Here is a 26,045-nt window from a genome sequence, read left to right on the forward strand (position 1 = left end):
TTATTGAAAAATACATATTGAAATCATTCAATACCTTTTTTTGTTAATCCTAATATAGAAATTTCATCTTACAATTTGTAGAATGTAATGTATTCTCTCTATGTCTAATCAGGGTAATTATTTAGTAATTTTAAAATATAGACGCATCGTATTGTATAGTATTATGATTGATGAAAAATGTGAGTAGATAAGATATGGTATTAGATAATTAAAAAACATAAAAGAATATATTGAATGATTATTGATTAGAAAATACAAATACGTGATATTTTGAAAATATTAAATAATTTCCGTTTTATCATACCACTATCTTTTGACATAATTATCTTACGTGTTTATTATTTTTTCTCTATCTATATTTTAAGAAAAATGATTAAGACCCCCTTCTCCCCCACCCCCTTTGACCCCCTCTCTTTCCTAATTGGCCAATTTTATTTTTTTTTTCCTTTTTTTCCAATCATCACTCACCACATGTGTGTGTGGGAGTGGTGGAAATTGGTGATTAAGGGGGTCTCAATCACAACCGATATTTTAAATCAACTCTCCTTCAATGTCATTGCCTACATATGAGCTGCTACTCTTCATGATTGTCTACATGTTAGTTTTTACACTTCATCAATAGCACTATAAAGTATTTAATATTTAAATAGATATATATTTAAATATATGTATAATATCTATCTATTTTAGATTTGTAGACAAGCTTTTTTTTTCTTTCATAATTGGATTAATTTTTTAAAAGAGCAAGTAGTTTCTTTGTGTGTGTGTGTGTGTGTGTATGTGTGTGTGTGTGGGGATCTTGCAATATTAATTGGATTGATATTGCAATGAGCTTTGAAAGCTCGGCCATATATACATGGTACACCCGCCCCAGACACGCTGGGATATGTATTAATTATTGATTCTTTTTTTTGTTTATTTCTAATTCTACAATTAATTTATGAATAAGTGATAAAGTAATTTTTGATTGTTTAGAACTGGTTGTACCATTATACAGGTAGCCAAATGCTAACAAATGGCCTCATGATACTTGTTAATATTGAATATGTGAGAAAAAGTATATAAAAAAAATCATGTATTGAATTTAGTAATTAATGTCTTGGAATTGACGTATCTTTTGTTCTTTTCTTGTGCCCTAAGGACACTTGTTAGTAATGCCCAAATGACAATATATATATATATATATATGAACAGTATGGTTTGGTTTCAAATTGAAACCATAATTATAAAATTATGGATTGAACTGTGAAATGTAATTCACTTATTTTAAGAATCAGGACTGCACCATGTATTAAGAAAACCAAACCAAATAATACGATTTGATCTGAATTGGACCAATTTGTAATTTTTTTGGTTTGTTTGCTCAACCTACAAATATACATCAATTGTACAACAATAAATACAAATATATAAGATATATATCTCACATCTTTATCCAACAGTTGAGTGTCTAACATGAATATTTGATTTATTTTGAAAATCCATATAACAAATAGTTATGCAAACCAATTAGTAGTTTATGTTATAAAATAATGCACAAATTAATTTTAGTAGATCATCTGGAGAGTTATGTGGGTTGAGTAAAAGAATGGAAAAAAATTACAAATCAATTTGATCTAGATTAAATGGTATAATTTGGTTTGCTTTTCGCAATACACAGTTTATTTATAATTTTAAAATAGGTGTATCATACTTCATGATCCAGTCTACAAATTTGTAGTTACACTTCTCGTTTGAAATCGAATGGGATCATTTATATGTATAATTTGTTACTTGGTGTAAACACTGAAGTAGCTGATTAGTATCCAATTTGTACATAAGTTGTTATCATTTGTATTTGAAAGTTTGTTTTTGTATAATGATAGAATTAGTTCTAAAAGATAATCCAAACCAATTTTTTTATATATATTTATTTATTTATTTTTTTAATTTTAATGTTGGCATGATAGTTGAGCATGTTGAGAATCATATTTTAAGTTTACGCTGTGAATAATGAACAATATTTTTAAAATTGTAACTCCAACCGAATTGTAATCGAAGTTGTAATCTGTTACTTATTATTGGCTGTATAAATTGTATAAGCCAATCACGATTCAACACGTGGTATGAGAAGGGCAATTTGGGAAGGCAATATAAATCGCCAACCATAGTCAGACACATGTCAACCCATACTGACAATAATGGGCCTGCATAACACTAGAATGATCAAGAGATATAAGATGATGTGGTTTGATGGTTACTCACAAGATTCAAATTCAAAATCAAGAGGGAAGCCTAACTGCAGATATGGCGTAGTGGAGCTAACTGTGAGAAAGCATGATCAGCGGTTATGGAGGAATGCTTCGACAGTTACAAACTCATTTCGACAGTTATCATTGAGAAGTATAAATAGCAGAGAAGGCCCCAGAAAGAAGCCCCAGACTGAGATCCAGAAACCAGTTTTTATCTTTTTTATTCTCCTTCCAGTTTTTACATTTCTTGTTCTTTTTATTTCTACACTTCAAATTCTTATATTGCACTTTATTCATAGGAGTAGTTTCGAATAGCTTGTTGCTGTAAACCTCTACGAGGCTGGATCAAATTATTGTAACTTTTCATTTTTGCTTAATAAAATGCTACAATTGTTCTTCATTTAATTGTTGTTTACTAAATTCTCCTAAACAAGCCACCAGTAAAAGTCCTCTTCATTGAGGCTGAAAGAACTGAAACACAATCGCCTGATAATTAGTTGGCAATTAATCTTCTGTAATAACTAATTGATCTTTGCTGACATGCTCAAAATTACAAAACTAACATTCGAAAGCCAAAAAAGACAACATATATTTTTGGCACGCCCGGTGGGACTAATTGAAATGGCTAGACGTAGGAGACAAGGAGAAAATGAACGCCTGAAAAAAGGTGTAAAATGAGAGATTGAAATACCTGATCTAGAGGATAATGTGATAACACATCTTATGGAAGCACATATCTCATCAGAACCTATGGTTGAACAGACCAGTAATGCAGAACATGCACCACGTGTCCAGAATAGTGGTCGAGAGCATGGAATTGGACCATCCATTATTCCATCTACTCAGCCAATGAATCCATGGGGAGGCCTAGTGGATGCCATGGGATAGCAGTTAATGAACACAATGGAAAGGTGGGCAATATCCTTTATGGATCGGATGAATACCCATCAACCAACTAACACAAGGCATATCGAGGAAATTTCAAATGTCCCTTAGCAAAAATTGGCTAGAGATAAATAGCCTATGCAAAGTAATGGACATATTAATACTCAAACTAGTAATCAAAATTATGAAAGACCATCACCTTAGTCTTGGTATGAGCCTCTTTCAAGGCCTATAATAAATCAAAGTGCCTCATTACTTAACAGTGAAGCCATGTAAATTGGTGGATCTGGGCCAACACAATGAAATGGCATAAGGATGTTTCCAAATCCCATGTTTGAAGCTATACCTGGCACAAGAGGATTCACTAATCCTTTGCTCGAATTTGTACCCGGGGGGTTAGAAGGGTTTCCTGCGACTGAAAGAGACATAACACCTGTTCCAGCACCTTTCGCAGGTCCTTTCGCAGGTCCTTTCGCAGGTCCTTTCGCAGGACAGGCTCAGAGGGGTCAACCATACCCTCAACAGCAGCCAGTACCACAGGGATAGCCAGTCCCAAATATACCTCCCTATGGACCAAGAGGACTTCAGACACAAGGTTCTCCACCAAATCCTGTGTTTATTCCTCCAGTGGTGGTTCAACAAGCACAAAAAATTGCTGATATTGTTAAAGAAATGTGTGGACCTATGGCTCGGGGGGTTCAAACTCCTGTGTACAGGAAACCATATCCAGAATGGGTGGATAGGGTACATGAATACCCAAGAGGGTTTAGAATATCAGACTTTGCTCTTTTTTATGGGAATGGAAACCAGTCAACGGTAGAACATATTGCTAGGTTCACTCCCTAGTGTGGTGAATTTGCCAATAATGATTACATGAAGTTAAGACTTTTTCCAAATTCTCTAACTGGGGTAGCTTTTGTATGGTATATTAACCTTACACTTGGCTTTATCCAAACTTGGCAACAAATGAAGGAGGCATTTTATGCACAATTCTTCCAAACGGAACCAAAAGTTTCTATGGCAGATTTGGCAAAGTAGAGTCAAAGGTCTGATGAGAAGGCTATTCAATTTATTGTCAGATTCAAAAGAGCACGAAACAAGTGTAGGATCATTCTACCAGAGCCTGAATTTGTGAGATTGGCTCAAAATGGTTTAGAGTTAAGGTTTCGAAAGAAGTTTTGACTCTATTGAGTTTCGAGACTTAGTGGAATTAACCTATAAGGTGTCCAGATATGAATCATTACTTGATGAAGAACAAGATCGAAGTAATGCATCATACAAGACGTATTATAGAGATCCTAATTATGAGATTGATGCAGCAGAGATCATACGAAAAGAACTTGTGATCTGTGAGGCGTTAATTCATAAAGACATTACAATAGATCAGCAATTTAAAAAGAAAGACTTACATAGGAAATATTTTTTCGGTTTAACAAAGGTAGATGATATTTTTGATCATTTGCTCGCAGCCAATTTCCTAAAGTTACCAAAATGAGTTAAAATTTCGTCTCCAGAAGAACTTAAAGGAAAAATGTATTGTAAATGGCGCAATTCTTGGTCTCACTCAATTAAAAACTGTATTGTTTTTTGGGACAGGATCAAAGAACAGATTCGAAAAGGGGGTCTAAAATTCCTAGCTAAAGCAAACAAAGCTATGGGGATTGACACTAATCCATTCCCAAAAATTGGAGAAGTTATAGCCAATGTTATTGTGCCAGACTTCCAGAACTTACCCCTGAAGGAATTGGAAGAGGTTAATGTGCAGATACATGTTACCAGCCATACTGTTGTCAAGAAAGATGCTAGAAGTTCACCAGCGAATGGGCAGAGCTTTGCAGACCAAAGGAAAGATTCTGATGAGGAGGCACTGGATGATGACTCTTTAGAGGCAGTTGTCATGCAAAGAATGTATCTCAGATGCAGGGTAAGCTACAAATGGTTAAAAGGGCTCCCGATTAATGGGAAGCAGTATTACAAGGATGTGCAAAGACGTCCTAAACTAACCAGTGCCTACAACAAAAGGCCATACCCAACTGGTTCTAGACAACAGCCATTCTTGGCTGGACCAATAGCCACTAGAATGCACTCCAAGGGCAAGAGACCTTTATATGAGTTTAGACCACCCAACTATTACAGAATGGAGGGCAATCATTTTAAGAGGAGACCTGAAGTGGGCTCAAGTTATGGAATCAGAGCCAGAGATTGGCCTCCTAGACCAGCCTCACACGAGATGGAAAGTAGCCACCCTCATGGAAGGCCTGAATTAGGCCCAAGACAGGGAGTCAGGGCCAAGCAGTGGTCCTCACAGGCAACTTCGAAACTGGCTTCGAAGGCAGAAGGAGACAATTCAACAACTGAGCCAATGGGTTCATAGGTGCCTGGGGTTCTAGATTGATTTGTCATGTAGAACAAGCCTAAGGAAATTCTTACCCAGAGAAGTGTTGTTGGAGACCAGGGTAGGATGGTTAAACCTCCCTTGGTGACTCCAAATAATTGGGTGTTATTAAAACATCCAAAAATAAAGGAACCAAATATGGTCCCAGTGATTTCTAGGTCCTAAAGAAGGAAGATCCAACGAATGTACACTCAGTACCAAAAGGATCTGAAAGAAAGTGAGGAAAGTTCTTCATTGGCCCAGCCAAAAGGCCAGATAGAAGGAAGAAAAAGTTCAAAGTTGAATCATAGTCTAGAATCGACTCCTCAGGGCAGGAAGGGTTTCAGCAAAGAGTAGTTGGCTAAAGTTCACTCTGAACTGAAAGCTAAAGAAAGATCTAGTTTAGCAGGTCTTGAAAAGGCTTTGATGGAAAGCGACAGTGAGGCAGAGGGAGAAGTTGACCTAGACCAAAGGAAAGAGATGGTTGAGGAGGAAATGTTTGAAGCTTTCATAGCTGAACAGACATTTTTGGTCAAAAAACTAGCAGGAACAGGCCATTCGAAGGAAGTCACTACTACTAAAGTTCCAGAATGTAGCATGGAGGATGCTTTTGAGGTAACTGAACAAGTTACCCTAGAAAAGAAACAAGAGCAGCCGACAGTTTAGTTTGGCTCATTTCCTCCAGTGTCAGTGAACATGGTGCATATATTGCCACAAGAGTTCCAGGCTGAGGATGGAAACCAAGAAGGTCAGGAGATTGACCCTATTCTAGTTTCTAGTGAAGACTCACAAGTTAGCATGATTCAAGATGAGTCTGAGATAGCCACACCAATGGAAACTGAAGATGAGAGTGAGGAAGTAAGTATTAACCTCTCATACCCTTTTGAGTATCCTACAACATCCATGACACAGCATGTCAAACCCTTGTGTATCAAGGCCTTCTTCGATGGGATACAGATGAACCGGGTATTGGTGGATAATGGGGCAGCGGTAAACCTGCTTCCGAAATCTTCTTTGAAGAAACTAGGAAAAAAGAACCCCAAATTAATCCCAACCAGAACAACCATTGCTGGTTTTACTGGAGATAAACAGATGGCTCAGGGTATTTTGCCCATCAACCTGAGTGTAGGAACCAGGGATTGCATGACGGCATTCTTTGTTATTGACAGCAATGCTAAGTATAATGCTCTACTTGGTAGGGATTGGATTCACACCAACAAATGTGTGCCTTCCTCTCTACATCAGAAGATAATGATGGCCTTGTGCAATGGAGAGACAGAGGAGATCGATGCAGATGCTCAACCCTTTGTCGCTTGTGCTGATTTTGCGGAGGCCAAGTTGTATACTGAAGGAGTAACACCACTCAGTATATTGAGAAAACCTGATGGTTCAGCCGAAGTGACGGCTGATAAGGAAGTAGCACACCTGAAGCACTTGGTACAGGAGAGTGTTGATGAAGAATTCGTCGTCAAAGATGATAATGATGCCTGGTTGTAGGCAAGAAGGTGAAACCCAAGAAGCCAAACCTTTGGCTTTAGTTAAGTTCATAGCATTGGACTTAAAAGCAATAGTCCAAAAGGTTTAAGAACAAGAGAAGGAAACCATGATAGTTGGCTGTAAGGAGAAACAACAACAGGTTAGACCTTTGACATTTGATAAATACTATGCATTGGACATCAAAACAAAAGTCAGGAAATACAGGAGGAAAAAGCCTTATGAACAGACTTTGTCTATGAGGAGAAGGGCAAAGATATTAAATCAAAGAAGCTGGGAACAGAACAAAGCTATACATTGGACATTGAAACAAAAGTCCAGGAAATATAGGAGGAAAAAGCCTTATGAACAGACTTTGTTTATGAGGAGGAGGGCAAATATGTTGAATCAAAGAAGCTGGGAACAGAACAAAGCAAAGAAATTGCTTTGAAGACAGAAGAAATCAAAAAAGAAGTATTAGTGAGTTCTCAGATACAAGACCCTTTGGAAGAGGTTAACTTAGGGGAAGGTTCTATACAGCAACCCATCTACATTAGTGCTTGGTTAAGTGCTCTTGACAGGGACCAGTTGTTGGTGGTCTTGAAGAGATATAAAGATTATTTTGCATGGTCTTATAATGAACTACCAGGATTGGATAGGTTATTAGTAGAACATAGGCTCCCTATGAAGCCTAATTTCAAGCCATACAAACAAAAACCAAGAAGGCTGAGTCTTGAAGTGATTCAAAAGGTCAAGGAGGAAATTCTTAGGCTCCTTAAGGCAGGCTTTATTAGGACAGCCAGATATGTTGAATCCAATATTGTGCCTGTAGTTAAGAAGAATGGTAAAATGAGGGTATGCATCGATTTTAGAAACCTGAATTTAACAACTCCAAAAGATGAGTACCCCATGCCCATAGTAGATTTATTGGTGGATAGTTCAGCAGGGTACAAGATTTTATCAATGATGGATGGGCACTCTGGTTATAACCAAATCTGCATTGCAGAAGAGGATATCCATAAGACAGCATTCAGATATCTTGGGAACATTGGCACCTTCAAATGGGTTAAAATGCCATTTGGCTTGAAGAATGTTGGGGCTACATATCAAAGGGCTATGAACACTATCTTTCATGAGCTCATTGGAGAATATTTAGAGTGTTACATTGATGACATTATAGTGAAGTCCCAATCCATGGAGGAACATTTGTTTCACTTGGAAGCAGCTTTTGAAAGAATGAGAAAGTTCAAGTTGAAACTTAATCCTCTCAAATACGCTTTTGGCGTATTAGCTGGAAACTTCTTAAGCTATGTAGTACACAATAAGGAATACAGATTGATCAAAACAAAGCCAAAGCTATCATTGAAGCCAAACCTCCATCAAGTAAAAAAGAAGTAAAAAAATTCCTTAGACAGGTTAATTTTTTTCAAAGATTTATTTCTAATACTGCAGGGAAAACTAAAGTATTTTCTTCCTTATTAAGGTTGAAAGATGAAGAGGAATTTGTGTGGACAGCAGAGCATCAAACTGTTTTCGAAGGAATCAAAGCCTACTTGGCCAAGCCTCCAGTGCTGATGCCACCAAAGGGTGATAAGCCCTTGAAGTTGTATATTGCTGCAGCAGAAGATTCACTAGGAGTTTTCTTAGCCCAGCACAATGAAGAAGGCAAAGAGTAAGCAGTTTATTACCTTAATAGGTTTTTACATTCTTGTGAATGTAAATATTTAGTTGTAGAAAAGATGTGTCTTGCATTGTGTGGAAGCCAGACAATAATAGATATCCGCTTATTGAGGTTAACCCAAAGAAGGCCTACAATGGGTCCAGCCCAAACAAATATCACACCCTCCATTTATACAAAGGGGGAGCATCCTAGAAGAAAGGGTATGTGCTCTCTCCTTACACTACACACCAACACTCTTGATTTCTAGAGCTTCATTCTTTAAATCAAAGGACTAACTTTGGCATCAGAGTGTCTTTGGCCGACAACCCTGGTTGGGTGGTGCCGATCATGCTTATCTTTGCAGACACACAAGGACCAAATTCATCTCTTCGTTGGATCTCTACAACATCCTTGTGAGAGGATATTACCTTGGACTAAACGCAGACCGAGTAACTCGACAATTAAATAGTTGGCCCAATATCTACTTGACAATTCCTAACAAGCGGAGCAATATTATTTGTGATTAACACGTCTACCTCATTCGGTACAGACCACCACTGACACAGGATGCATTATTCAAAATCCTTGCAATATTAGCACTTGATTGCCACTTAAAATTAGCATAAGTCTCCGAGTACAGCGTAATCTTCGCACTCGGCATGGAGCGCCATCAGCAAAAGCCTACACCCATGCCCGGGGGTTAAAATACTGCAAGCCTACACCCATGTCTGGGGGTTAGAATACCGCAGGCCTACACCCATGCCCGGGGGTTAGAATACCGCAGGCCTACACCCATGCCCGGGGGTTAGAATACCGCGGCCTACAGCCTTTGCCCGGGAGTAACAATACCGTGGCCCATCATTGTGATTTGTTTGGAACTCATGTGATATAATTTCATCCTATGATAGACATATGTATATGTATACATACATTTAAGACATACGTACATTTATGCATACATTCAAGAATACATGCAGTCATTCATCCATACATTTTATTCATTTATCCAGAGTGTTCTTTATCAAAAAACCTAACAGCTATTTGAACAGCGTAACTCGACAAGAAAAACTCTCATTCTTTCTACCGTAGACAATGAAAGTTTTGGGGCAATTGTGGGAGCCATAAAATAATATATATCCGCTTATTGGGGTTAACCCAAAGAAGGCCTACAATGGGTCTGGCCCAAACAAATATCACACCCTCTCATCTATATAAAGGGGGGGCATCCCAAAAGAAAGGGTATGTGCTCTCTCCCTACACTACACACCAACACTCTTGATTTCCAGAGCTTTATTCTTTAAATCAAAGGACTAACTTTAGCATCGGAGTGTCTCCGGCCGATAACCCCGGTTGGGTGGCGCCGATCATACTCATCTTTGCAAACACACAGGGACCAAGCTCATCTCTTTGTTGGATCTCTACAACATCCTTGTGAGAGGATATTTCATGGTCTCACAATTGGCGCTGTCTGTGGAATCGTCTGAAAGAGGTCAACGAAGGAAATAGCAAACATGGTACTGTAAGTAACAATTCAACAACACTGTGATGATGATCTATTTTCTCTCTGCTTAAATAGGTTCTTGAATTGTATATACGTATGTGTCTCGTACAAACTTTGTGTAAACTTTTGTTCATATGAAATGTTGATGGAAAAGTTTTAAAATAGATTAGAATTCATGGGTCAACTTTTACATCTCTGTTTTCTCTCTCTAAAAATGGGTTTCGCACTTTTCTTGGTGCAAACATCTTTTCGGCAATTCAATAAGGTTGCTCGGCTCTAGGATTATTCCCATCAAGAGACATTGCCATAGAATGGACCATGAGTTATGATATATATAAAAAAAAAGAAGTTATTATTATTTAATTAATTGTGGTAGTCGGCATGCCATGTATATATATAGATGCATATAAATTCAAACAATCTGCTCTGGAGGCAACTTTCATTATCATGAATCATATTTCTCATTTTTTATATGCATACCCATGAATTATTTAAATGAATTAAAAGTTAATAAATATCAAAATTTAATAAATGAATTGTCGCTCCTAAACTCATGGTTGGCTCTCGACTCTCTTTAAAAACGTTGGTGGGAAAAGTGCAACCCAAAAGTTTCCACTCAAAAAATCTATGTATATGTTTTCTTTTCCATAATTACTTTCTTTCTGTAATGAATTGAGATTCACCAATTGTACAACTAAAGCTGGGGCAACAAAGTGCAACTAACTTGGCAAAAGGTGCAAGCCATTTGGTGTCCACCGAGAAAAAGTTTTGCCGAGCATGCATAAAATCGGATCTCATTCCGACCACACCAAGCTTGTTCGGCAAGATCACACATGTCACTCGACCATATCTCGCAAGAACTGTTTTCTAGCAATGGCTTTGGCTACCTTGGTCAAGCTCAGCAACGGACAATCGGACCGCAACACTCTTGTTCTCGGCAATCACAACCCGTTAGCAAAAATCATTAATCGTAGAAAGTTTGCCGAGTTACTAACATTGCGCAACCATGCTCTACTCTTACTCCGCAACATTGTTTATCAACTCGGCTTCGGAAACATTATTCGGCTTCGGCAACGTTATTTGGCAATGGTATTCGGAAAAACATTACACTGCAACATTGCATATTAGGCTAACACTTGAAATTATTATCACTTGCAAATCATTCGGCTGCTACCTCGAATTCGCACAACTGTGTTTTCCAAAATCTTGGCGCCATAACGCCGTCAAACTCAACGGCAATGATACTCACGGATGGCACGCGTATGTACAATCTAGCTCGGCACTACTATGTCGGCATAAAACTGGCAACTCGGCTTGCCAAAATTTACATCTGAACCTACCATAGGATTCACATCGGCTCAAAGAGTCCAAACCCACCAACCTGAGGAGTCAAGAAGTAACCAAAATCTGCCGAAAGTTGCGAAACGGGTCACATTTGTCGTAAATTGAAATTTTGGAAGCTGTCAAACTCAAGTTCTGACTATGGTAGTGTGAAGTACTCATTGAGACGAGTCCAATGCAACAAACCATATCGCAATCGGAGCTCAAACGAAACCGTACGAGCCAGTCGAACTTTGCCGAGCAATTTCACTTCGGCTGGAGAAGATGACCCAAAGTTGGCCATATATAAGAAATTATTGAATGCATTGCGACTAAGTTACATCCAACCCCAATCAAAGTCAAATATATATCTTGCCAAATACTAACAAAGGGATCTATGGTGGTCAAGGCATTAAATCTTATTTATTCATCACAAGGGTGCAAGTTCAAACCTTGTCGGCAGCAGCAGCATTTTCCTTTTATTTTTTGCCAACTCAACAATAAAAAAGCAATTATCCACCGCTTCGCGGAGCACAATTCTCAATTGATCTAAGCCATCAGCTCTATTTTTGCTAAAATTACGCCATCAGGAGTCTAATTACAGCGATCCAATAGTCCTTTCCAACTATTTGATGCATTATGGGTCCATTCGTACGGTCAGAATTTGCAAATTGAACTCACAAAAAAAAAAAAAGTTTTACAGATTTTATTCAAAGAATTGAGCGCAATGGCTCACTTCACATATCACCAAGCACCCTACTTTGTCTCGACTTCATTCCGATATAGCCACGGCACCGAACAAGGGCATGAAATCCGTTTCAAATTTTTATCGGCCTACTCGGCAATTTTGGCCCAAGTCAATTTTATTCCTTCCAAATAACAAATCTTATTCAAAAGCAATGGGGCAAGTATACGTTGGACAAGAAACTCAAGTTCAATAAATCGGCAACCATTGCTATCCAAGTTTAGTAAATCCAACTCCGAAGGGACGCTGACACACCACGAAGCTAAGAAAAATCGCCGACCAAAAGATCGGCTCGATCACCGACCCAAGTGCTGTTGACCAACTTCTCGGAAAAATCACATTATATATGAAACAGACACTAATGTTTTGGCACTAGTTACTCGACAGCGCATCAACTTTACTCGGCAAGATTATTCGGCACCATTATTAATTCAACGTTATGCATGATCATTCTTTGGTTGTGCATCAACTTTATTCAGCTAAACAACATTATTTGTCAACTTTATGCATTGTCAACTTCATGCAGCAACATTGGCCACAGTATTCGGCAACTTTATTTGCCTAACAACATTATTCGGCAAAACAATTAACCGCAACATTGCTCAACTCTGCAATTCGGCTTTTCATTCCGCATATTAAATCTGCCGGTAGTTGCGAAACGGACCAAATTTTTAGAAAACAAAAATTTTCAACATTGTCGAAACCAAGTTTTGACTATACCAGCGTGAAGTCCTCATCGAGACGAGTCCAACGCCATAAATCGCTTCAAAATTGGAGCTAAAACGAAGCCATATGGGCCGATCAAAGTTTGCGTATAAAGTAAACTGGTTCGCTGGAGAAAACGACCAGCCACCCAATAGAGGAATTATCCTGTGCTTCGCGGTTGAATTATACCTTGCTGATCTGAGCTCTCATTTTTATTTTGGCTACACCTACGCCATCAGGAGTCCAATTATCGCAATCCTAAAGTCATTTCAAACTATTTGGACCCTGCTAAACACATCCGTATGGTCCAATTCTGCAAATTCTGAGTCGCATATTAAGCTCAATACATCGGCCCATCGGGAACATTAAATGCAAAATCAACGGTCACATCATGCCCGATCAGTATGCATTTTCAGCGACAGGATCTTGGGGCTAGGAAATAATCCTCTATCTTCCCCGATCATTCATTTCGTTACTGTAACAACCCGACCCTCATATGTGCTTGTGATATATGCTAGTCCTTTATTCTGTGCTGTTAAATGCCTAAGATGAAACTGTACAAGAAAAATACGTTCAAGTAACTATGTTGTAATGCCTTGTGGAATGAATTGTATCTGTTACTACTAGAATGATAAAGTAGAAATTGAGGGCCTTAGCGGCTTAACAAGTCAAAATTGATCTTATATTTGGAACCAGCATAATTTTTAGGTAATATTAAGCACTTCTGTGAAATTTCAATTTTTGGATGTGTAAACGATTGATTTTCGTCTTATTCTCTCTTTATGGAAATATATATGTGTGTGTTCTTGGTCATTTGACAAACCAAGGAATTCATAACTCTAAACTTAAGAATTGAAGGGTAGAGAGAGAAGGTCCTCAAGAAGGTTGAGATTTGGGCTTAAGGTATGTAAATGTTTGTCTAATTTTCATCTACAACCCTTCTTATCATAATTTATGTGAAGATGTTTCTATAATCATGTACCTAAGAGTTGGGATTATGGTGTTGTGAGTATGAGAAGTAAATTAGCAAGATGACCTTACTTTGCATGTTTTGACTCAAATTGAAGTACCTATGAGAGGCTTTACTCTATTTCTCCAATTGACTTGTTTGAATTCAAGTATGTGGCATGATTTTATGTTTATGTATTGAGATGTGAGAACAAGTAGGAATCTTATGAATTGGAGTGAATTTAAGTTGTAGATTCATGATTTGATTTTTACTCAAATGAAATATGTAATTTGATCCTTGTTCACATGTATCCATATGCTTTGAGCTTATATATTAGTAATTTAAAGCTAGATTTTTGATGCCCTAAACATGTCTACAAGAGGAGGAATTGTGCAGAATTTTCGGACTTTTTGGTGTAGAATCGCCGCACGTGCGGGGCCTAAGGCCGCACGTGCGGGAACCTCAGCCGCACGTGCGGGAGTCACTGCCGCACGTGCGGGAAAATGGCAAATTTTGGAGTTCAACACTGCAAAAAAAGCACATGCGGGGCCTCACTGCCGCACGTGCGGGAGGTGTGCCGCACGTGTGGGAGATCCTAGCCGCACGCGCGGCTCAAGTCAAAAAAGTTGGGATGCTCCGTTTTGCGTGTTGGGTCCTCTAATGTTGTCAAAACGTGCAATGTATATTGTTTGAATGTTTGTTAATTCAATCAAAGTAAGTGAACCGAATGTTGATTTAACAAGGATAAAGGGACTAATGTGATTTTTCATGTGTGTAGGAAACACCTCAAGAGGAAGTGCACCGACACAACACAGTGAGTAATAGTACTTCAATGTACCTCTACTCAGTATTTATTATTATTGATGTTGTGACCCTTATTGAAAGTATTATCATATTACGTATTGACGATATATTTTGACGTTACGAACTTCACTATCGAACTTGTGTTGGCATGAAATGATATATTTGCTATAAGTGATTCAATACGAAATTGTGGAAACATTGAAAAAGGTTGTGAAGTTGTACACATCTTATGTGAAAGCTTGTGATTAATGGAATGTATGAAGGCAATTGTGAACTTGTGAACCAATGTGGCTTAGAGTCATTTGTGAATCAATGTGGCTTAGAGCCATTTGTGAGTCAATGTGGCTACGAGCCCTAATGTGAAACTACGTGACCAAGGGTCATTTGTGAATTGTGAATCAATGTGGCCAAGGGCCATTTGTGAACGATGAAATTATGAGGCCAAGGGCCGATGTGTGAAATACGAACTTATATTATTGTAAGCTTGTGAATCAAAAAGAACCAAAGGTCTATGTGATGAATTGTAAATTATGAACCCAAGGACTCTTTTCTGAATGTGTGAAGTTCTTAGGCCAGGGGCCACATTATGACGGTTATAAACCGATTACGTTGTCCCAACAAGCTGTACAGAGATAGACTGATTACATGATTTCAGCATTAATTATGTTTATAAGCATACCAGTACTATTGTTCACTGAGCTTGGCTCACCCTATGTTATGTCTGTTTCTGTAGGTAATCAACCAGGAGGTCGATCTTAACTTGGCATCGTCATACTTTTGTCAGCCTAGGCACAGCCAAGCTTGGGGTCGGGACCCTACTTTTGTGGAGTTGTTAGATGATGGCTTACACTTTTGCTATTGGCTTAAGTTATTATGTACTTAATACTTTTGTTATATACCCCACCTCGGGGTTGGATTTGTATACGCCTGTAAATAACTAACTCTCAAATGTATTTTGGCTTTTGATGTACTTGTCCTATGAAATGTTTATGATCCTGGCATGACTTAGTAGCTCAATGGATGTCATATTCTCTGGTTTATATCACTTATTATTACAGCTTCCGGTCAGGCCCCTCTATGGAACCAGGTTAAGTGTTCTTTTCTGCGTAGGTCATGCCCAAACTTTTAGGGTCAAGTCTGGGGCGTGACAAGTGGTATCAGAGCACGAGTTGCTATCTCACACACAGATCCATTGAGCCTTAGGATGTCTAGAAAAGACTTAAGCATCATGCATGGCATCCTAAAAATGTATGAAAGATCGATGGCAACGTAGAATGTACTCTGCTAACGTTAACAATTTGAATTTTGTTTGCCGGATATAATTGAATGTTATGTAGGTTATGGTGAGAACAAGGGTGGAAGATTCGGACGAGGCTACCTCGGCACGGCTGGACCGAATGGAAAGAATGATTATGGACATGGCGGAGACCCTAAGGCAACAACAACAACAACCTTCACCACCACCAGTACCTCCACCTGTAGTACAAGATGTTCATGCTGAAGACCGAACCATCACACTCACAAAGGAGTTTAAAAAGATGAAACCACTGTCATTTAAGGGGGGAATAGAACCTATGAAAGCTGAAGCATGGGTGCTGGGAATAGAGAAATTGTTTGAAGTATTTCCATGTACTGAAGCCCAGAAAGTGCAACTTTCCGCTTTTACTCTTGAAGATGAGGCGCGAAGATGGTGGATGCTTACAAGAACAGTGCATCGGGACTTAACATGGGGTAGGTTTTTGGAGCTGTTCTATGATAAGTATTTTCCTCAAAGCATGCGAGATAAGAAGGTGACGGAATTTGAGACTCTTAGACAAGGAAATAAGACTGTTGCAGAATATGAGGCACAATTTGCTGAATTAGCTCGGTTTGCACCTCATATTGTAGATACAGACTATAAGAAGGCACAGAAATTTGAAGGGGGATTGTGGGGTGCTATTTTAGACCGGGTCAATATGCTAAAATTACCTACATATGTTGAGGTGCTAGAAAGGGCTGTTATCGCAGAAGGAGACCTTGCGGCTCAGAATCGGATTTCCGAGTGGAAAGGGAAGAGACAAAACAACCAATGGTCAAAGAGATCCGTTACTCCACCCGCTAAGAAGCACAATTCAGAGAACTTCAGCACCACTACTTCTACTCAAAATTCCACTCCGGTGTGTCCAGACTGTGGAAGGCAACATCGAGGAACTTGTCACTGGAAGACTGGAGCTTGTTTTAAATGTGGAAAAACGGGACATTTGGTAAGGGATTGCCCACAATGGGCTCAACAAAAAGGCAATAGATCCGCTACAAGTTCCGCGGGGTCTACACTAACCCCCAATGCGAAGGCAGCTGCCAAACCGAGTAATAACAAAGACACTGCAAGACAAGGTAGGGTGTTCGCTTTGGTTCCAGGTGATGTACAAAACACAACAACAGTGGTGTTGGGTACATTTACTATTTATGGTCAATCTGCGCATGTATTGTTTGATTTTGGCTCCACTCACTCTTTTGTGTCGAAACTCTTCGCTCCTAATTTAGATAAAATTGAAGAAAACTTATCTTACATGTTGTGTGTGTCCTCCCCCTTGGGAGAGTCTATGATTTGTGCTACTATATACCTATCTTGTGAACTTCAACTTGGGGATATTCGGGTGTATGCTAATTTAGTGCCTCTCGACATGACCTATTTTGATGTTATTCTGGGGATGGATTGGCTAAGTGTTTATGGTGCAACTATAAACTGTGTGACTAAGCAAATTAATTTCCATCCTCCGGGGCAATCAGAGTCTATGGTTCAAGGGCAGGAAGTGATTTCGCCACCTTATCTGATATCTTCCGTGAAGGCTTGCAACTTAATACGAAAAGGCTGTCAGGGGGTATTTATGTAGTGTTTTGGAAGGGCAAGGGATGAATGGAAATATTGATGTGATCCCAGTGGTCCGTGAATTTCCGGATGTTTTTCCCGAAGAATTGCCGGGCCAACTAATAGACTGAGAAATCGAGTTTATAATTGAAGTGGCACCTGGAACCCAACCCATTTCGAAGACACCCTATAGGATGTGACCAGTTGAAATGAAAGAGTTAAAGATTCAATTACAGGATCTGCTTGACAAGGGATTTATCCGCCCGAGTGTATCTCTTTGGGGTGCGCCGGTATTGTTTGTGAAAAAGAAGGACGGAACACTTCGGTTATGTATCGACTATAGGGAACTGAATAAGGTGACAATTAAAAATAAGTACCCCTTACCACGGATAGATGACCTATTTGATCAGTTACAAGGGGCACAAGTTTTCTCAAAAATTGATTTACGATCTGGCTACCATCAATTGAAAGTTAAAGCTGATGATGTGGAGAAGACAGCTTTTCGAACCCGGTACGACCATTATGAATTTTTGGTTATGCCCTTCGGGGTTATAAACGCACCAGCAACATTTATGGATCTAATGAATCGCGTCTTCAAGCCCTACCTGGACGAGTTTGTGGTGGTTTTTATTGATGACATTCTTATATACTCGAAGAGTACAGAAGCTCATGAGGATCATCTTTGCTTAATTCTTCAAACACTCCGGGAGAAGAAACTGTATGCAAAGTTAAAGAAATGTGAATTCTGGCTACAAGAAGTGGCATTTTTGGGGCATGTGGTGACAAAGGAAGGAGTCTATGTTGATCCACACAAAGTTGAAGCAATTGTGAATTGGCCAACTCCCACTAATGTAATTGAGATGCGAAGTTTCATGGGGTTAGCTGGATATTACAGGAGGTTTGTTCAAAATTTCTCCAAAATCGCTGTGCCACTTACCCAACTGACACGAAAAGGAGTTGCATTCGAATGGCCAGAGGAGCGGGAATCTGCTTTCCAAGAATTAAAAACAAGATTGACGACAGCACCAGTCCTGGCTTTGCCATTTGGTACCGAAGGATTCGTAATTTACAGTGATGCTTCGCACAAGGGGCTTGGTGGTGTGCTAATGCAGAATGGAAGGGTTATTGCCTATGCTTCTCGACAACTGAAACCCCACGAGAAGAATTATCCCACACACGATCTCGAATTAGCGGCAGTAGTTTTTGCTTTAAAGATATGGCGGCACTATCTTTATGGTACAACCTGCGAAGTTTACACTGATCATAAAAGCCTTAAGTACCTGTTTACCCAGAAAGAGTTGAACATGCGACAACGGCGATGTCTTGAGTTGATTAAGGATTATGACTTGCAGATCCAATATCATCCTGGTAAAGCCAACGTGGTGGCAGATGCACTTAGTCGGAAGAATATGGGGGACTTGGCAAATCTGTTGGTAGAAAGAAAGGAGTTGAGGATCGAACTGGATAAAATGAATATGGACCTAGTGGTACGTAAACAGGAGGCCATACTAGCAGCAGTAAGAGCTCAACCCACCTTGCTGGAAGAGATTAAGTTACATCAACTGGAAGATGAGACTTTAAGGAAAATTTATGATGAGTTAGAGGTAAAACCAAAATCGGGGTTCAGTTACGTAGATTCGGTATTAAAGTTTCAAAGTCGAATATGTGTCCCCAATGTGTTGGAGCTTAAACAGAAGTTGCTAGGAGAAGCACATGCCTCGAGATTATCAATACACCCAGGAAGTACTAAAATGTACCGAGACTTAAAACAAAATTTTTGGTGGCCAAATATGAAAAAGGAGATCGCGGAATTTGTTTCTAAGTGTCTACAATGTCAACAAGTAAAAGCGGAACATCAAAGACCAGCAGGGTTATTACAACCCCTTCCAATCCCGGAATGGAAATGGGAGCATTTGACCATGGATTTCGTTGTGGGGTTACCGAGGACTCCGCGAGGTATGAATTCGATTTGGGTCATTGTGGACCGATTAACCAAGTCTGCTCACTTCTTGCCTGTAAAGACTCAATATAATGCGGATAAGCTGGCAGTACTGTATATAAATGAAATTGTAAGGCTTCATGGTGTTCCAGTGTCAATTGTGTCAGATAGGGATCCCAAATTTGTTTCAAGATTTTGGCAAAGTTTACAGGAGGCTATGGGTACCGAACTTACGTTCAGTACCGCTTTTCACCCTCAAACGGATGGTCAATCCGAGAGAACCATACAAACTTTGGAAGATATGCTCCGATTGTGTGTATTGGATTTTCAATAACAGTTACCATTCGAGCATTGAGATGGCACCTTACGAAGCTCTATATCGAAGACCGTGTCGTTCCCCTGTATGTTGGGCTGAAGTTGGGGATAGGGCATTGTTGGGTCCTGAAATTGTGCAATTAACAACTGAAAAGGTTAAAATTATCCGGGAGAGGTTAAAAACGGCACAAAGCAGGTAGAAGAGCTATGCAGATAACAGACGAAGGAATTTGGAATTTGAAGTGGGTAGTTATGTGTTCGTGAAAGTCACCCCGTTAAAGGGACATCCGAGATTTGGGAAAAAGGGTAAATTAACACCCCGGTATGTTGGCCCTTTCCAAATTCTAGAAAGAGTGGGTCTGGTAGCATACCGAGTGGCTCTTCCGCCGAGTATGAGTCAAGTACATAGTGTGTTCCATGTTTCCATGCTTCGAGGATACCTATCAGATCCATCTCATGTCATAGAATATCATCAACTTGTGCTAGATGATAAATTAAGCTATGAAGAAAGACCACTTCGAATTTTGGAGCGACAAGTAAAGCAATTGCGCAATCGGGAAATTCCAATGGTAAAGGTAGAGTGGCAAGAACATTATGGCACTGAAGCTACTTGGGAAAAAGAAGAGGATATGCAGCAACAGTATCCATATCTGTTTCCGTTTTGAGGTAAAAGCAAGTTTGAGGGACCAAACTTTTTTTAAGGGAGGGAGAGTGTAACAACCCGACCCTCATATGTGCTTGTGATATATGCTAGTCCTTTATTCTGTGCTGTTAAATGCCTAAGATGAAACTGTACAAGAAAAATACGTTCAAGTAACTATGTTGTAATGCCTTGTGGAATGAATTGTATCTGTTAGGAAAGATATGTAACTGTTACTACTAGAACGATAAAGTAGAAATTGAGGGCCTTAGCGGCTTAATAAGTCAAAATTGACCATATATTTGGAACCAACATAATTTTTAGGTAATATTAAGCACTTCTGTGAAATTTCAATTTTTGGATGTGTAAACGATTGATTTTCGTCTTATTCTCTCTTTATGGAAATATATATGTGTGTGTTCTTGGTCATTTGACAAACCAAGGAATTCATAACTCTAAACTTAAGAATTGAAGGGTAGAGAGAGAAGGTCCTCAAGAAGGTTGAGATTTGGGCTTAAGGTATGTAAATGTTTGTCTAATTTTCATCTACAACCCTTCTTATCATAATTTATGTGATGATGTTTCTATAATCATGTACCTAAGAGTTGGGATTGTGGTGTTGTGAGTATGAGAAGTAAATTAGTAAGATGACCTTACTTTGCATGTTTTGACTCAAATTGAAGTACCTATGAGAGGCTTTACTCTATTTCTCCAATTGACTTGTTTGAATTCAAGTATGTGGCATGATTTTATGTTTATGTATTGAGATGTGAGAACAAGTAGGAATCTTATGAATTGGAGTGAATTTAAGTTGTAGATTCATGATTTGATTTTTACTCAAATGAAATATGTAATTTGATCCTTGTTCACATGTATTCATATGCTTTGAGCTTATATATTAGTAATTTAAAGCTAGATTTTTGAGGCCCTAAACATGTCTACAAGAGGAGGAATTGTGCAGAATTTTCGGACTTTTTGGTGCAGAATCGCCGCACGTGCGGGGCCTAAGGCCGCACGTGCGGGAACCTCAGCCGCACGTGCGGGAGTCACTGCCGCACGTGCGGGAAAATGGCAAATTTTGGAGTTCAACACTGCAAAAAAAGCACGTGCGGGGCCTCACTGCCGCACGTGCGGGAGGTGTGCCGCACGTGCGGGAGATCTTAGCCGCACGCGCGGCTCAAGTCAGAAAAGTTGGGATGCTCCGTTTTACGTGTTGGGTCCTCTAATGTTGTCAAAACCTGCAATGTATATTGTTTGAATGTTCGTTAATTCAATCAAAGTAAGTGAACCGAATGTTGATTTAACAAGGATAAAGGGACTAATGTGATTTTTCGTGTGTGTAGGAAACACCTCAAGAGGAAGTGCACCGACACAACACAGTGAGTAATAGTACTTCAATGTACCTCTACTCAGTATTTATTATTATTGACGTTGTGACCCTTATTGAAAGTATTATCATATTACGTATTGACGATATATTTTGACGTTACGAACTTCACTATCGAACTTGTGTTGGCATGAAATGATATATTTGCTATAAGTGATTCAATACGAAATTGTGGAAACATTGAAAAAGGTTGTGAAGTTGTACACATCTTATGTGAAAGCTTGTGATTAATGGAATGTATCAAGGCAATTGTGAACTTGTGAACCAATGTGGCTTAGAGCCATTTGTGAATCAATGTGGCTTAGAGCCATTTGTGAGTCAATGTGGCTACGAGCCCTAATGTGAAACTACGTGACCAAGGGTCATTTGTGAATTGTGAATCAATGTGGCCAAGGGCCATTTGTGAACGATGAAATTATGAGGCCAAGGGCCGATGTGTGAAATACGAACTTATATTATTGTAAGCTTGTGAATCAAAAAGAACCAAAGGTCTATGTGATGAATTGTAAATTATGAACCCAAGGACTTTTTTCTGAATGTGTGAAGTTCTTAGGCCAGGGGCCACATTATGACGGTTATAAACCAATTACGTTGTCCCAACAAGCTGTACAGAGATAGACTGATTACATGATTTCAACATTAATTATGTTTATAAGCATACCAGTACTATTGTTCACTAAGCTTGGCTCACCCTATGTTATGTCTGTTTCTGTAGGTAATCAACCAGGAGGTCGATCTTAACTCGGCATCGTCATACTTTTGTCAGCCTAGGCACAGCCAAGCTTGGGGTCGGGACCCTACTTTTGTGGAGTTGTTAGATGAGGGCTTACACTTTTGCTATTGGCTTAAGTTATTATGTACTTAATACTTTTGTTATATACCCCACCTCGGGGTTGGATTTGTATACGCCTGTAAATAACTAACTCTCAAATGTATTTTGGCTTTTGATGTACTTGTCCTATAATGTTTATGATCCTGGCATGACTTAGTAGCTCAATGGATGTCATATTCTCTGGTTTATATCACTTATTATTACAGCTTCCGGTCAGGCCCCTCTATAGAACCAGGTTAAGTGTTCTTTTTTGCGTAGGTCATGCCCAAACTTTTAGGGGCAAGTCTGGGGCGTGACAGTTACCATGGCCATTTATTGGCCACTGGGACATCTTAGTCAATTTTCCGCTTTCCAATTGGGGCACATCAGTCGATCATCATCTCGGCACCTCTGATATGCATGCATACTCGGCCAACTTGGTACAAACATTACAACGACATTTACTTGAGTTACACACTCCCTCTCCTTTTCACACCATTCCAAACAAGCGCCAGTTTTGGGGCAATACAATACACACTTGGCAGTCGGCCCTTAGCACTTGGCAGTCGGCAATTCGTATTTGGCAGTCGGCAGTTCGCATATTTTTGTGCGCCGTCATTTTACCAAAGCCGAATCTTTCCTACAACATAGGGCAATGGGTAAGTCCAATCTACATTCCTTTCGACTAACACCTGTCATTCAAAAGTAATGGGGCAAGTCTACCTTGGACTAAACGCAAACCGAGCAACTCGGCAATTAAATGGTTGGCCTAATATCTACTTGGGAATTTCCTTACAAGCGGAGCTATATTATTTGTGATTAACACGTATACCTCATTCGGTACAGACCACCACTGACACAGGATGCATTATTCAAAATCCTTGCAATATTAGCACTTGATTGCCATTTAAAATTAGCATAAGTCTCCAAGTATAGCGTAATCTTCGCACTCGGCATGGAGCGACATCAGCAAAAGCCTACACCCATGCCCAGGGGTTAAAATACCACAGGCTTACACCCATGTCCGGGGGTTAGAATACCGCAGGCCTACACCCATGCCCGGGGGTTAGAATACCGCGGCCTACAGCCCTTGCCCGGGGGTAACAATATTATGGCCCATCATTGTGGTTTGTTTGGAACTCATGTGATATAATTTCATCCTATGATAGACATATGTATATGTATACATACATTCAAGACATGCGTACATTTATGCATACATTCAAGCATACATGCAGTCATTCATTCATACATTTTATTCATTTATCCAGAGTGTTCTTTATCAAAAAAACCTAACAGCTATTTGAACAGCGTAACTCGGCAAGAAAAACTCTCATTTCTTCTACTGCAGATACATTGTATTTTGCTGCAATGAAACTAAGATACTATCTTTTGTCTATAACTGTCTTGGTAATTACAACCACAGATTTGGTTAAATATATGTTGTCTAGACCTATCTTGAGAGGAATAATTGGCAAATGGATACTAGCTTTATCAGAATTTTATCTAGAATATGTCCCCAAAAGGCAGTAAAAGGACAAGTTTTAACTAATTTCTTGGTGGATCATCCATGTTAGACAGAAAGCCAAGAGATAATGAATCTTGGTATGATTAGTATTGAACCATGGCAAATGTGGTTCGATGGATCAAAAGCCAACAGTCTAACTGGAATTGGTGTGATAATTAAGTCACCACAGGGGGTAGAAACCACAAATGGTTTCAGAGTTGATGAAATTACTTGTTCCAATAATCAAGCTGAATATGAAGCTTTAATAATGGGGCTGGAAATACTTATTGGATTACAAGCTCATGCAGTTGATATATTTGGGGATTCTCAATTGGTGGTTAACCAAGTGAAAGAAATTTTCAAATGTCAAAGTGTAAGCATGTTGCCTTACTATGTTGTTGCATTACATTTACTTTCTCAATTCCAGATAGCAAATATGCCTTATGTCCTAAGATTCATGAATAACAAAGCTAATGATGTGGCTCAGAAAGCTTCGAATTTCAGGAGAAGGGATAACACTCAAATGAACATAAGCTAAATAACATATCAAAAATTAATACCACCCTTAACTAAAAGGAATGTGGTGTTAGAAATCAATCATAATGACTTACAAGAACAAGATTGGAGGCATACAATAATGCGGTATCTAGCTGGCCCATCTTCGAAAGCTAGTAGAAAAATCAAATTGTAATCTATGCAATACATAATGTATGGTAATGGTCTTTACAAAAGGGGGGCAGACGGATTATTATTGGAATGTTTAGGGCCAAAAGAGGCATTGACAGCCATGGCTGAGGTTCATGACGGCATCTGTGGTGCTCATTAGCCGGTTGTGAAGATGAGATGGTTGCTTCGAAGACATTCCTATTATTAGCCAACCATCCTTAAAGATTACATAGAATATGCTAGAGATTGCCAGGCATGTCAAAAGTATGGCATGATAAGACATGTACCCATAACTGATCTGCATGCGGTTGTGAAGCCTTGGCCGTTTAGAGGATGGGCTATGGATATGATAGGAAAAATACATCCACCCTCTTCGAAGCATCATTATTTCATCTTAGTGGCCACAAATTACTTCACTAAGTGGGTCGAAGCTAAACCATATAAGGCTGTAGACCAGACTGAAGTTATTGGATTCATTAAAGATCTGATCCACAGATTTGGCATCCCACAGACCATAATTGTTAATAATGGGACTATATTTGATGAGAAGATGGTAAAGTCTTTTGTGGCAGAATTTGGAATTAGCCTTGTTAATTCTATCCCTTATTATGCATAGGCAAATGGTCAGGCAGAATCATCCAATAAATCCTTAAAAAAATGAAAACAGAGAGTTGTGGAAGATAATCCCAGGGATTGACATAACTTACCGTTGGATGTATTATGGGCTTATAGGACTTCTCCAAGATCAAGTACAGGAGTTACCCCTTATGCCTTAGTATATGGGCATGATGCAGTGTTACCTGTAGAAATTAACATTAAGTCCTTGAGGGTGAGATGTCAGGATCAATTAGTTCCTGAGCAGTACCATTAGAGTATGTGCTTGGAGTTAGAGAATGTGGATGAAGCTAGAATTTTGGCATTAAATAGCATTCTTTTCCAAAAGAAGAAAGCAGCCAAAAACTATAATAAGAAAGTCAAGCACATTAGCTTTGATGAAGGTGATTTAGTATAGAAGACAATACTCTCAATAGGGATTAAAAGCCATAAGTTTGGCAAATGGTCACCTAATTGGGAAGGACCATATTAAGTTCATAGAGTTGTGCCTTGGGGAACATATCATTTGAGAAATTTGAATGGATATGTACACCCTAAGAAAATTAATGGCAAATATTTGAAACCTTATTATCAAACTGTGTGGGAAACACAAGAAATATAATAAATGCTAAACAAAAGAAACATGAAAACATTCAAATAACAAATAAAGATTTTATTTCATAAGGAGTTG

At 39.1% G+C, this 26,045-nt stretch overlaps 1 protein-coding gene across 1 annotated transcript; it reads left to right on the forward strand.

Moving 5' to 3' along the window:
• Nucleotides 1-5,916: 5,916 nt before the first annotated feature.
• LOC114274432 (uncharacterized) lies at nucleotides 5,917-20,414 on the forward strand. Its single transcript, XM_082880835.1, has 6 exons — nucleotides 5,917-6,105; nucleotides 15,985-17,500; nucleotides 17,967-18,616; nucleotides 18,710-19,248; nucleotides 19,772-19,904; nucleotides 20,031-20,414. Exons 1-6 carry the CDS (start codon nucleotides 5,917-5,919, stop codon nucleotides 20,412-20,414), a joined length of 3,411 nt encoding a protein of 1,136 aa, XP_082736961.1.
• The last annotated feature ends 5,631 nt before the right edge of the window (nucleotides 20,415-26,045 follow it).

Source organism: Camellia sinensis, chromosome 7, assembly GCF_055761805.1.
Source record: "Camellia sinensis isolate YWXY chromosome 7, ASM5576180v1, whole genome shotgun sequence".
Classification (NCBI taxonomy): Eukaryota; Viridiplantae; Streptophyta; class Magnoliopsida; order Ericales; family Theaceae; genus Camellia; species Camellia sinensis.

Coding starts and splice junctions, on each gene's coding strand:
- LOC114274432 (XM_082880835.1), top strand. CDS start 5,917: ATGGAAAGCGACAGTGAGGCAGAGGGAGAAGTTGACCTAGACCAAAGG. Junction 6,106..15,984: donor GCATGGAGGATGCTTTTGAG/GTAACTGAACAA, acceptor AATGTTATGTAG/GTTATGGTGAGAACAAGGGT. Junction 17,501..17,966: donor CAACTTAATACGAAAAGGCT/GTCAGGGGGTAT, acceptor ATCAATTGAAAG/TTAAAGCTGATGATGTGGAG.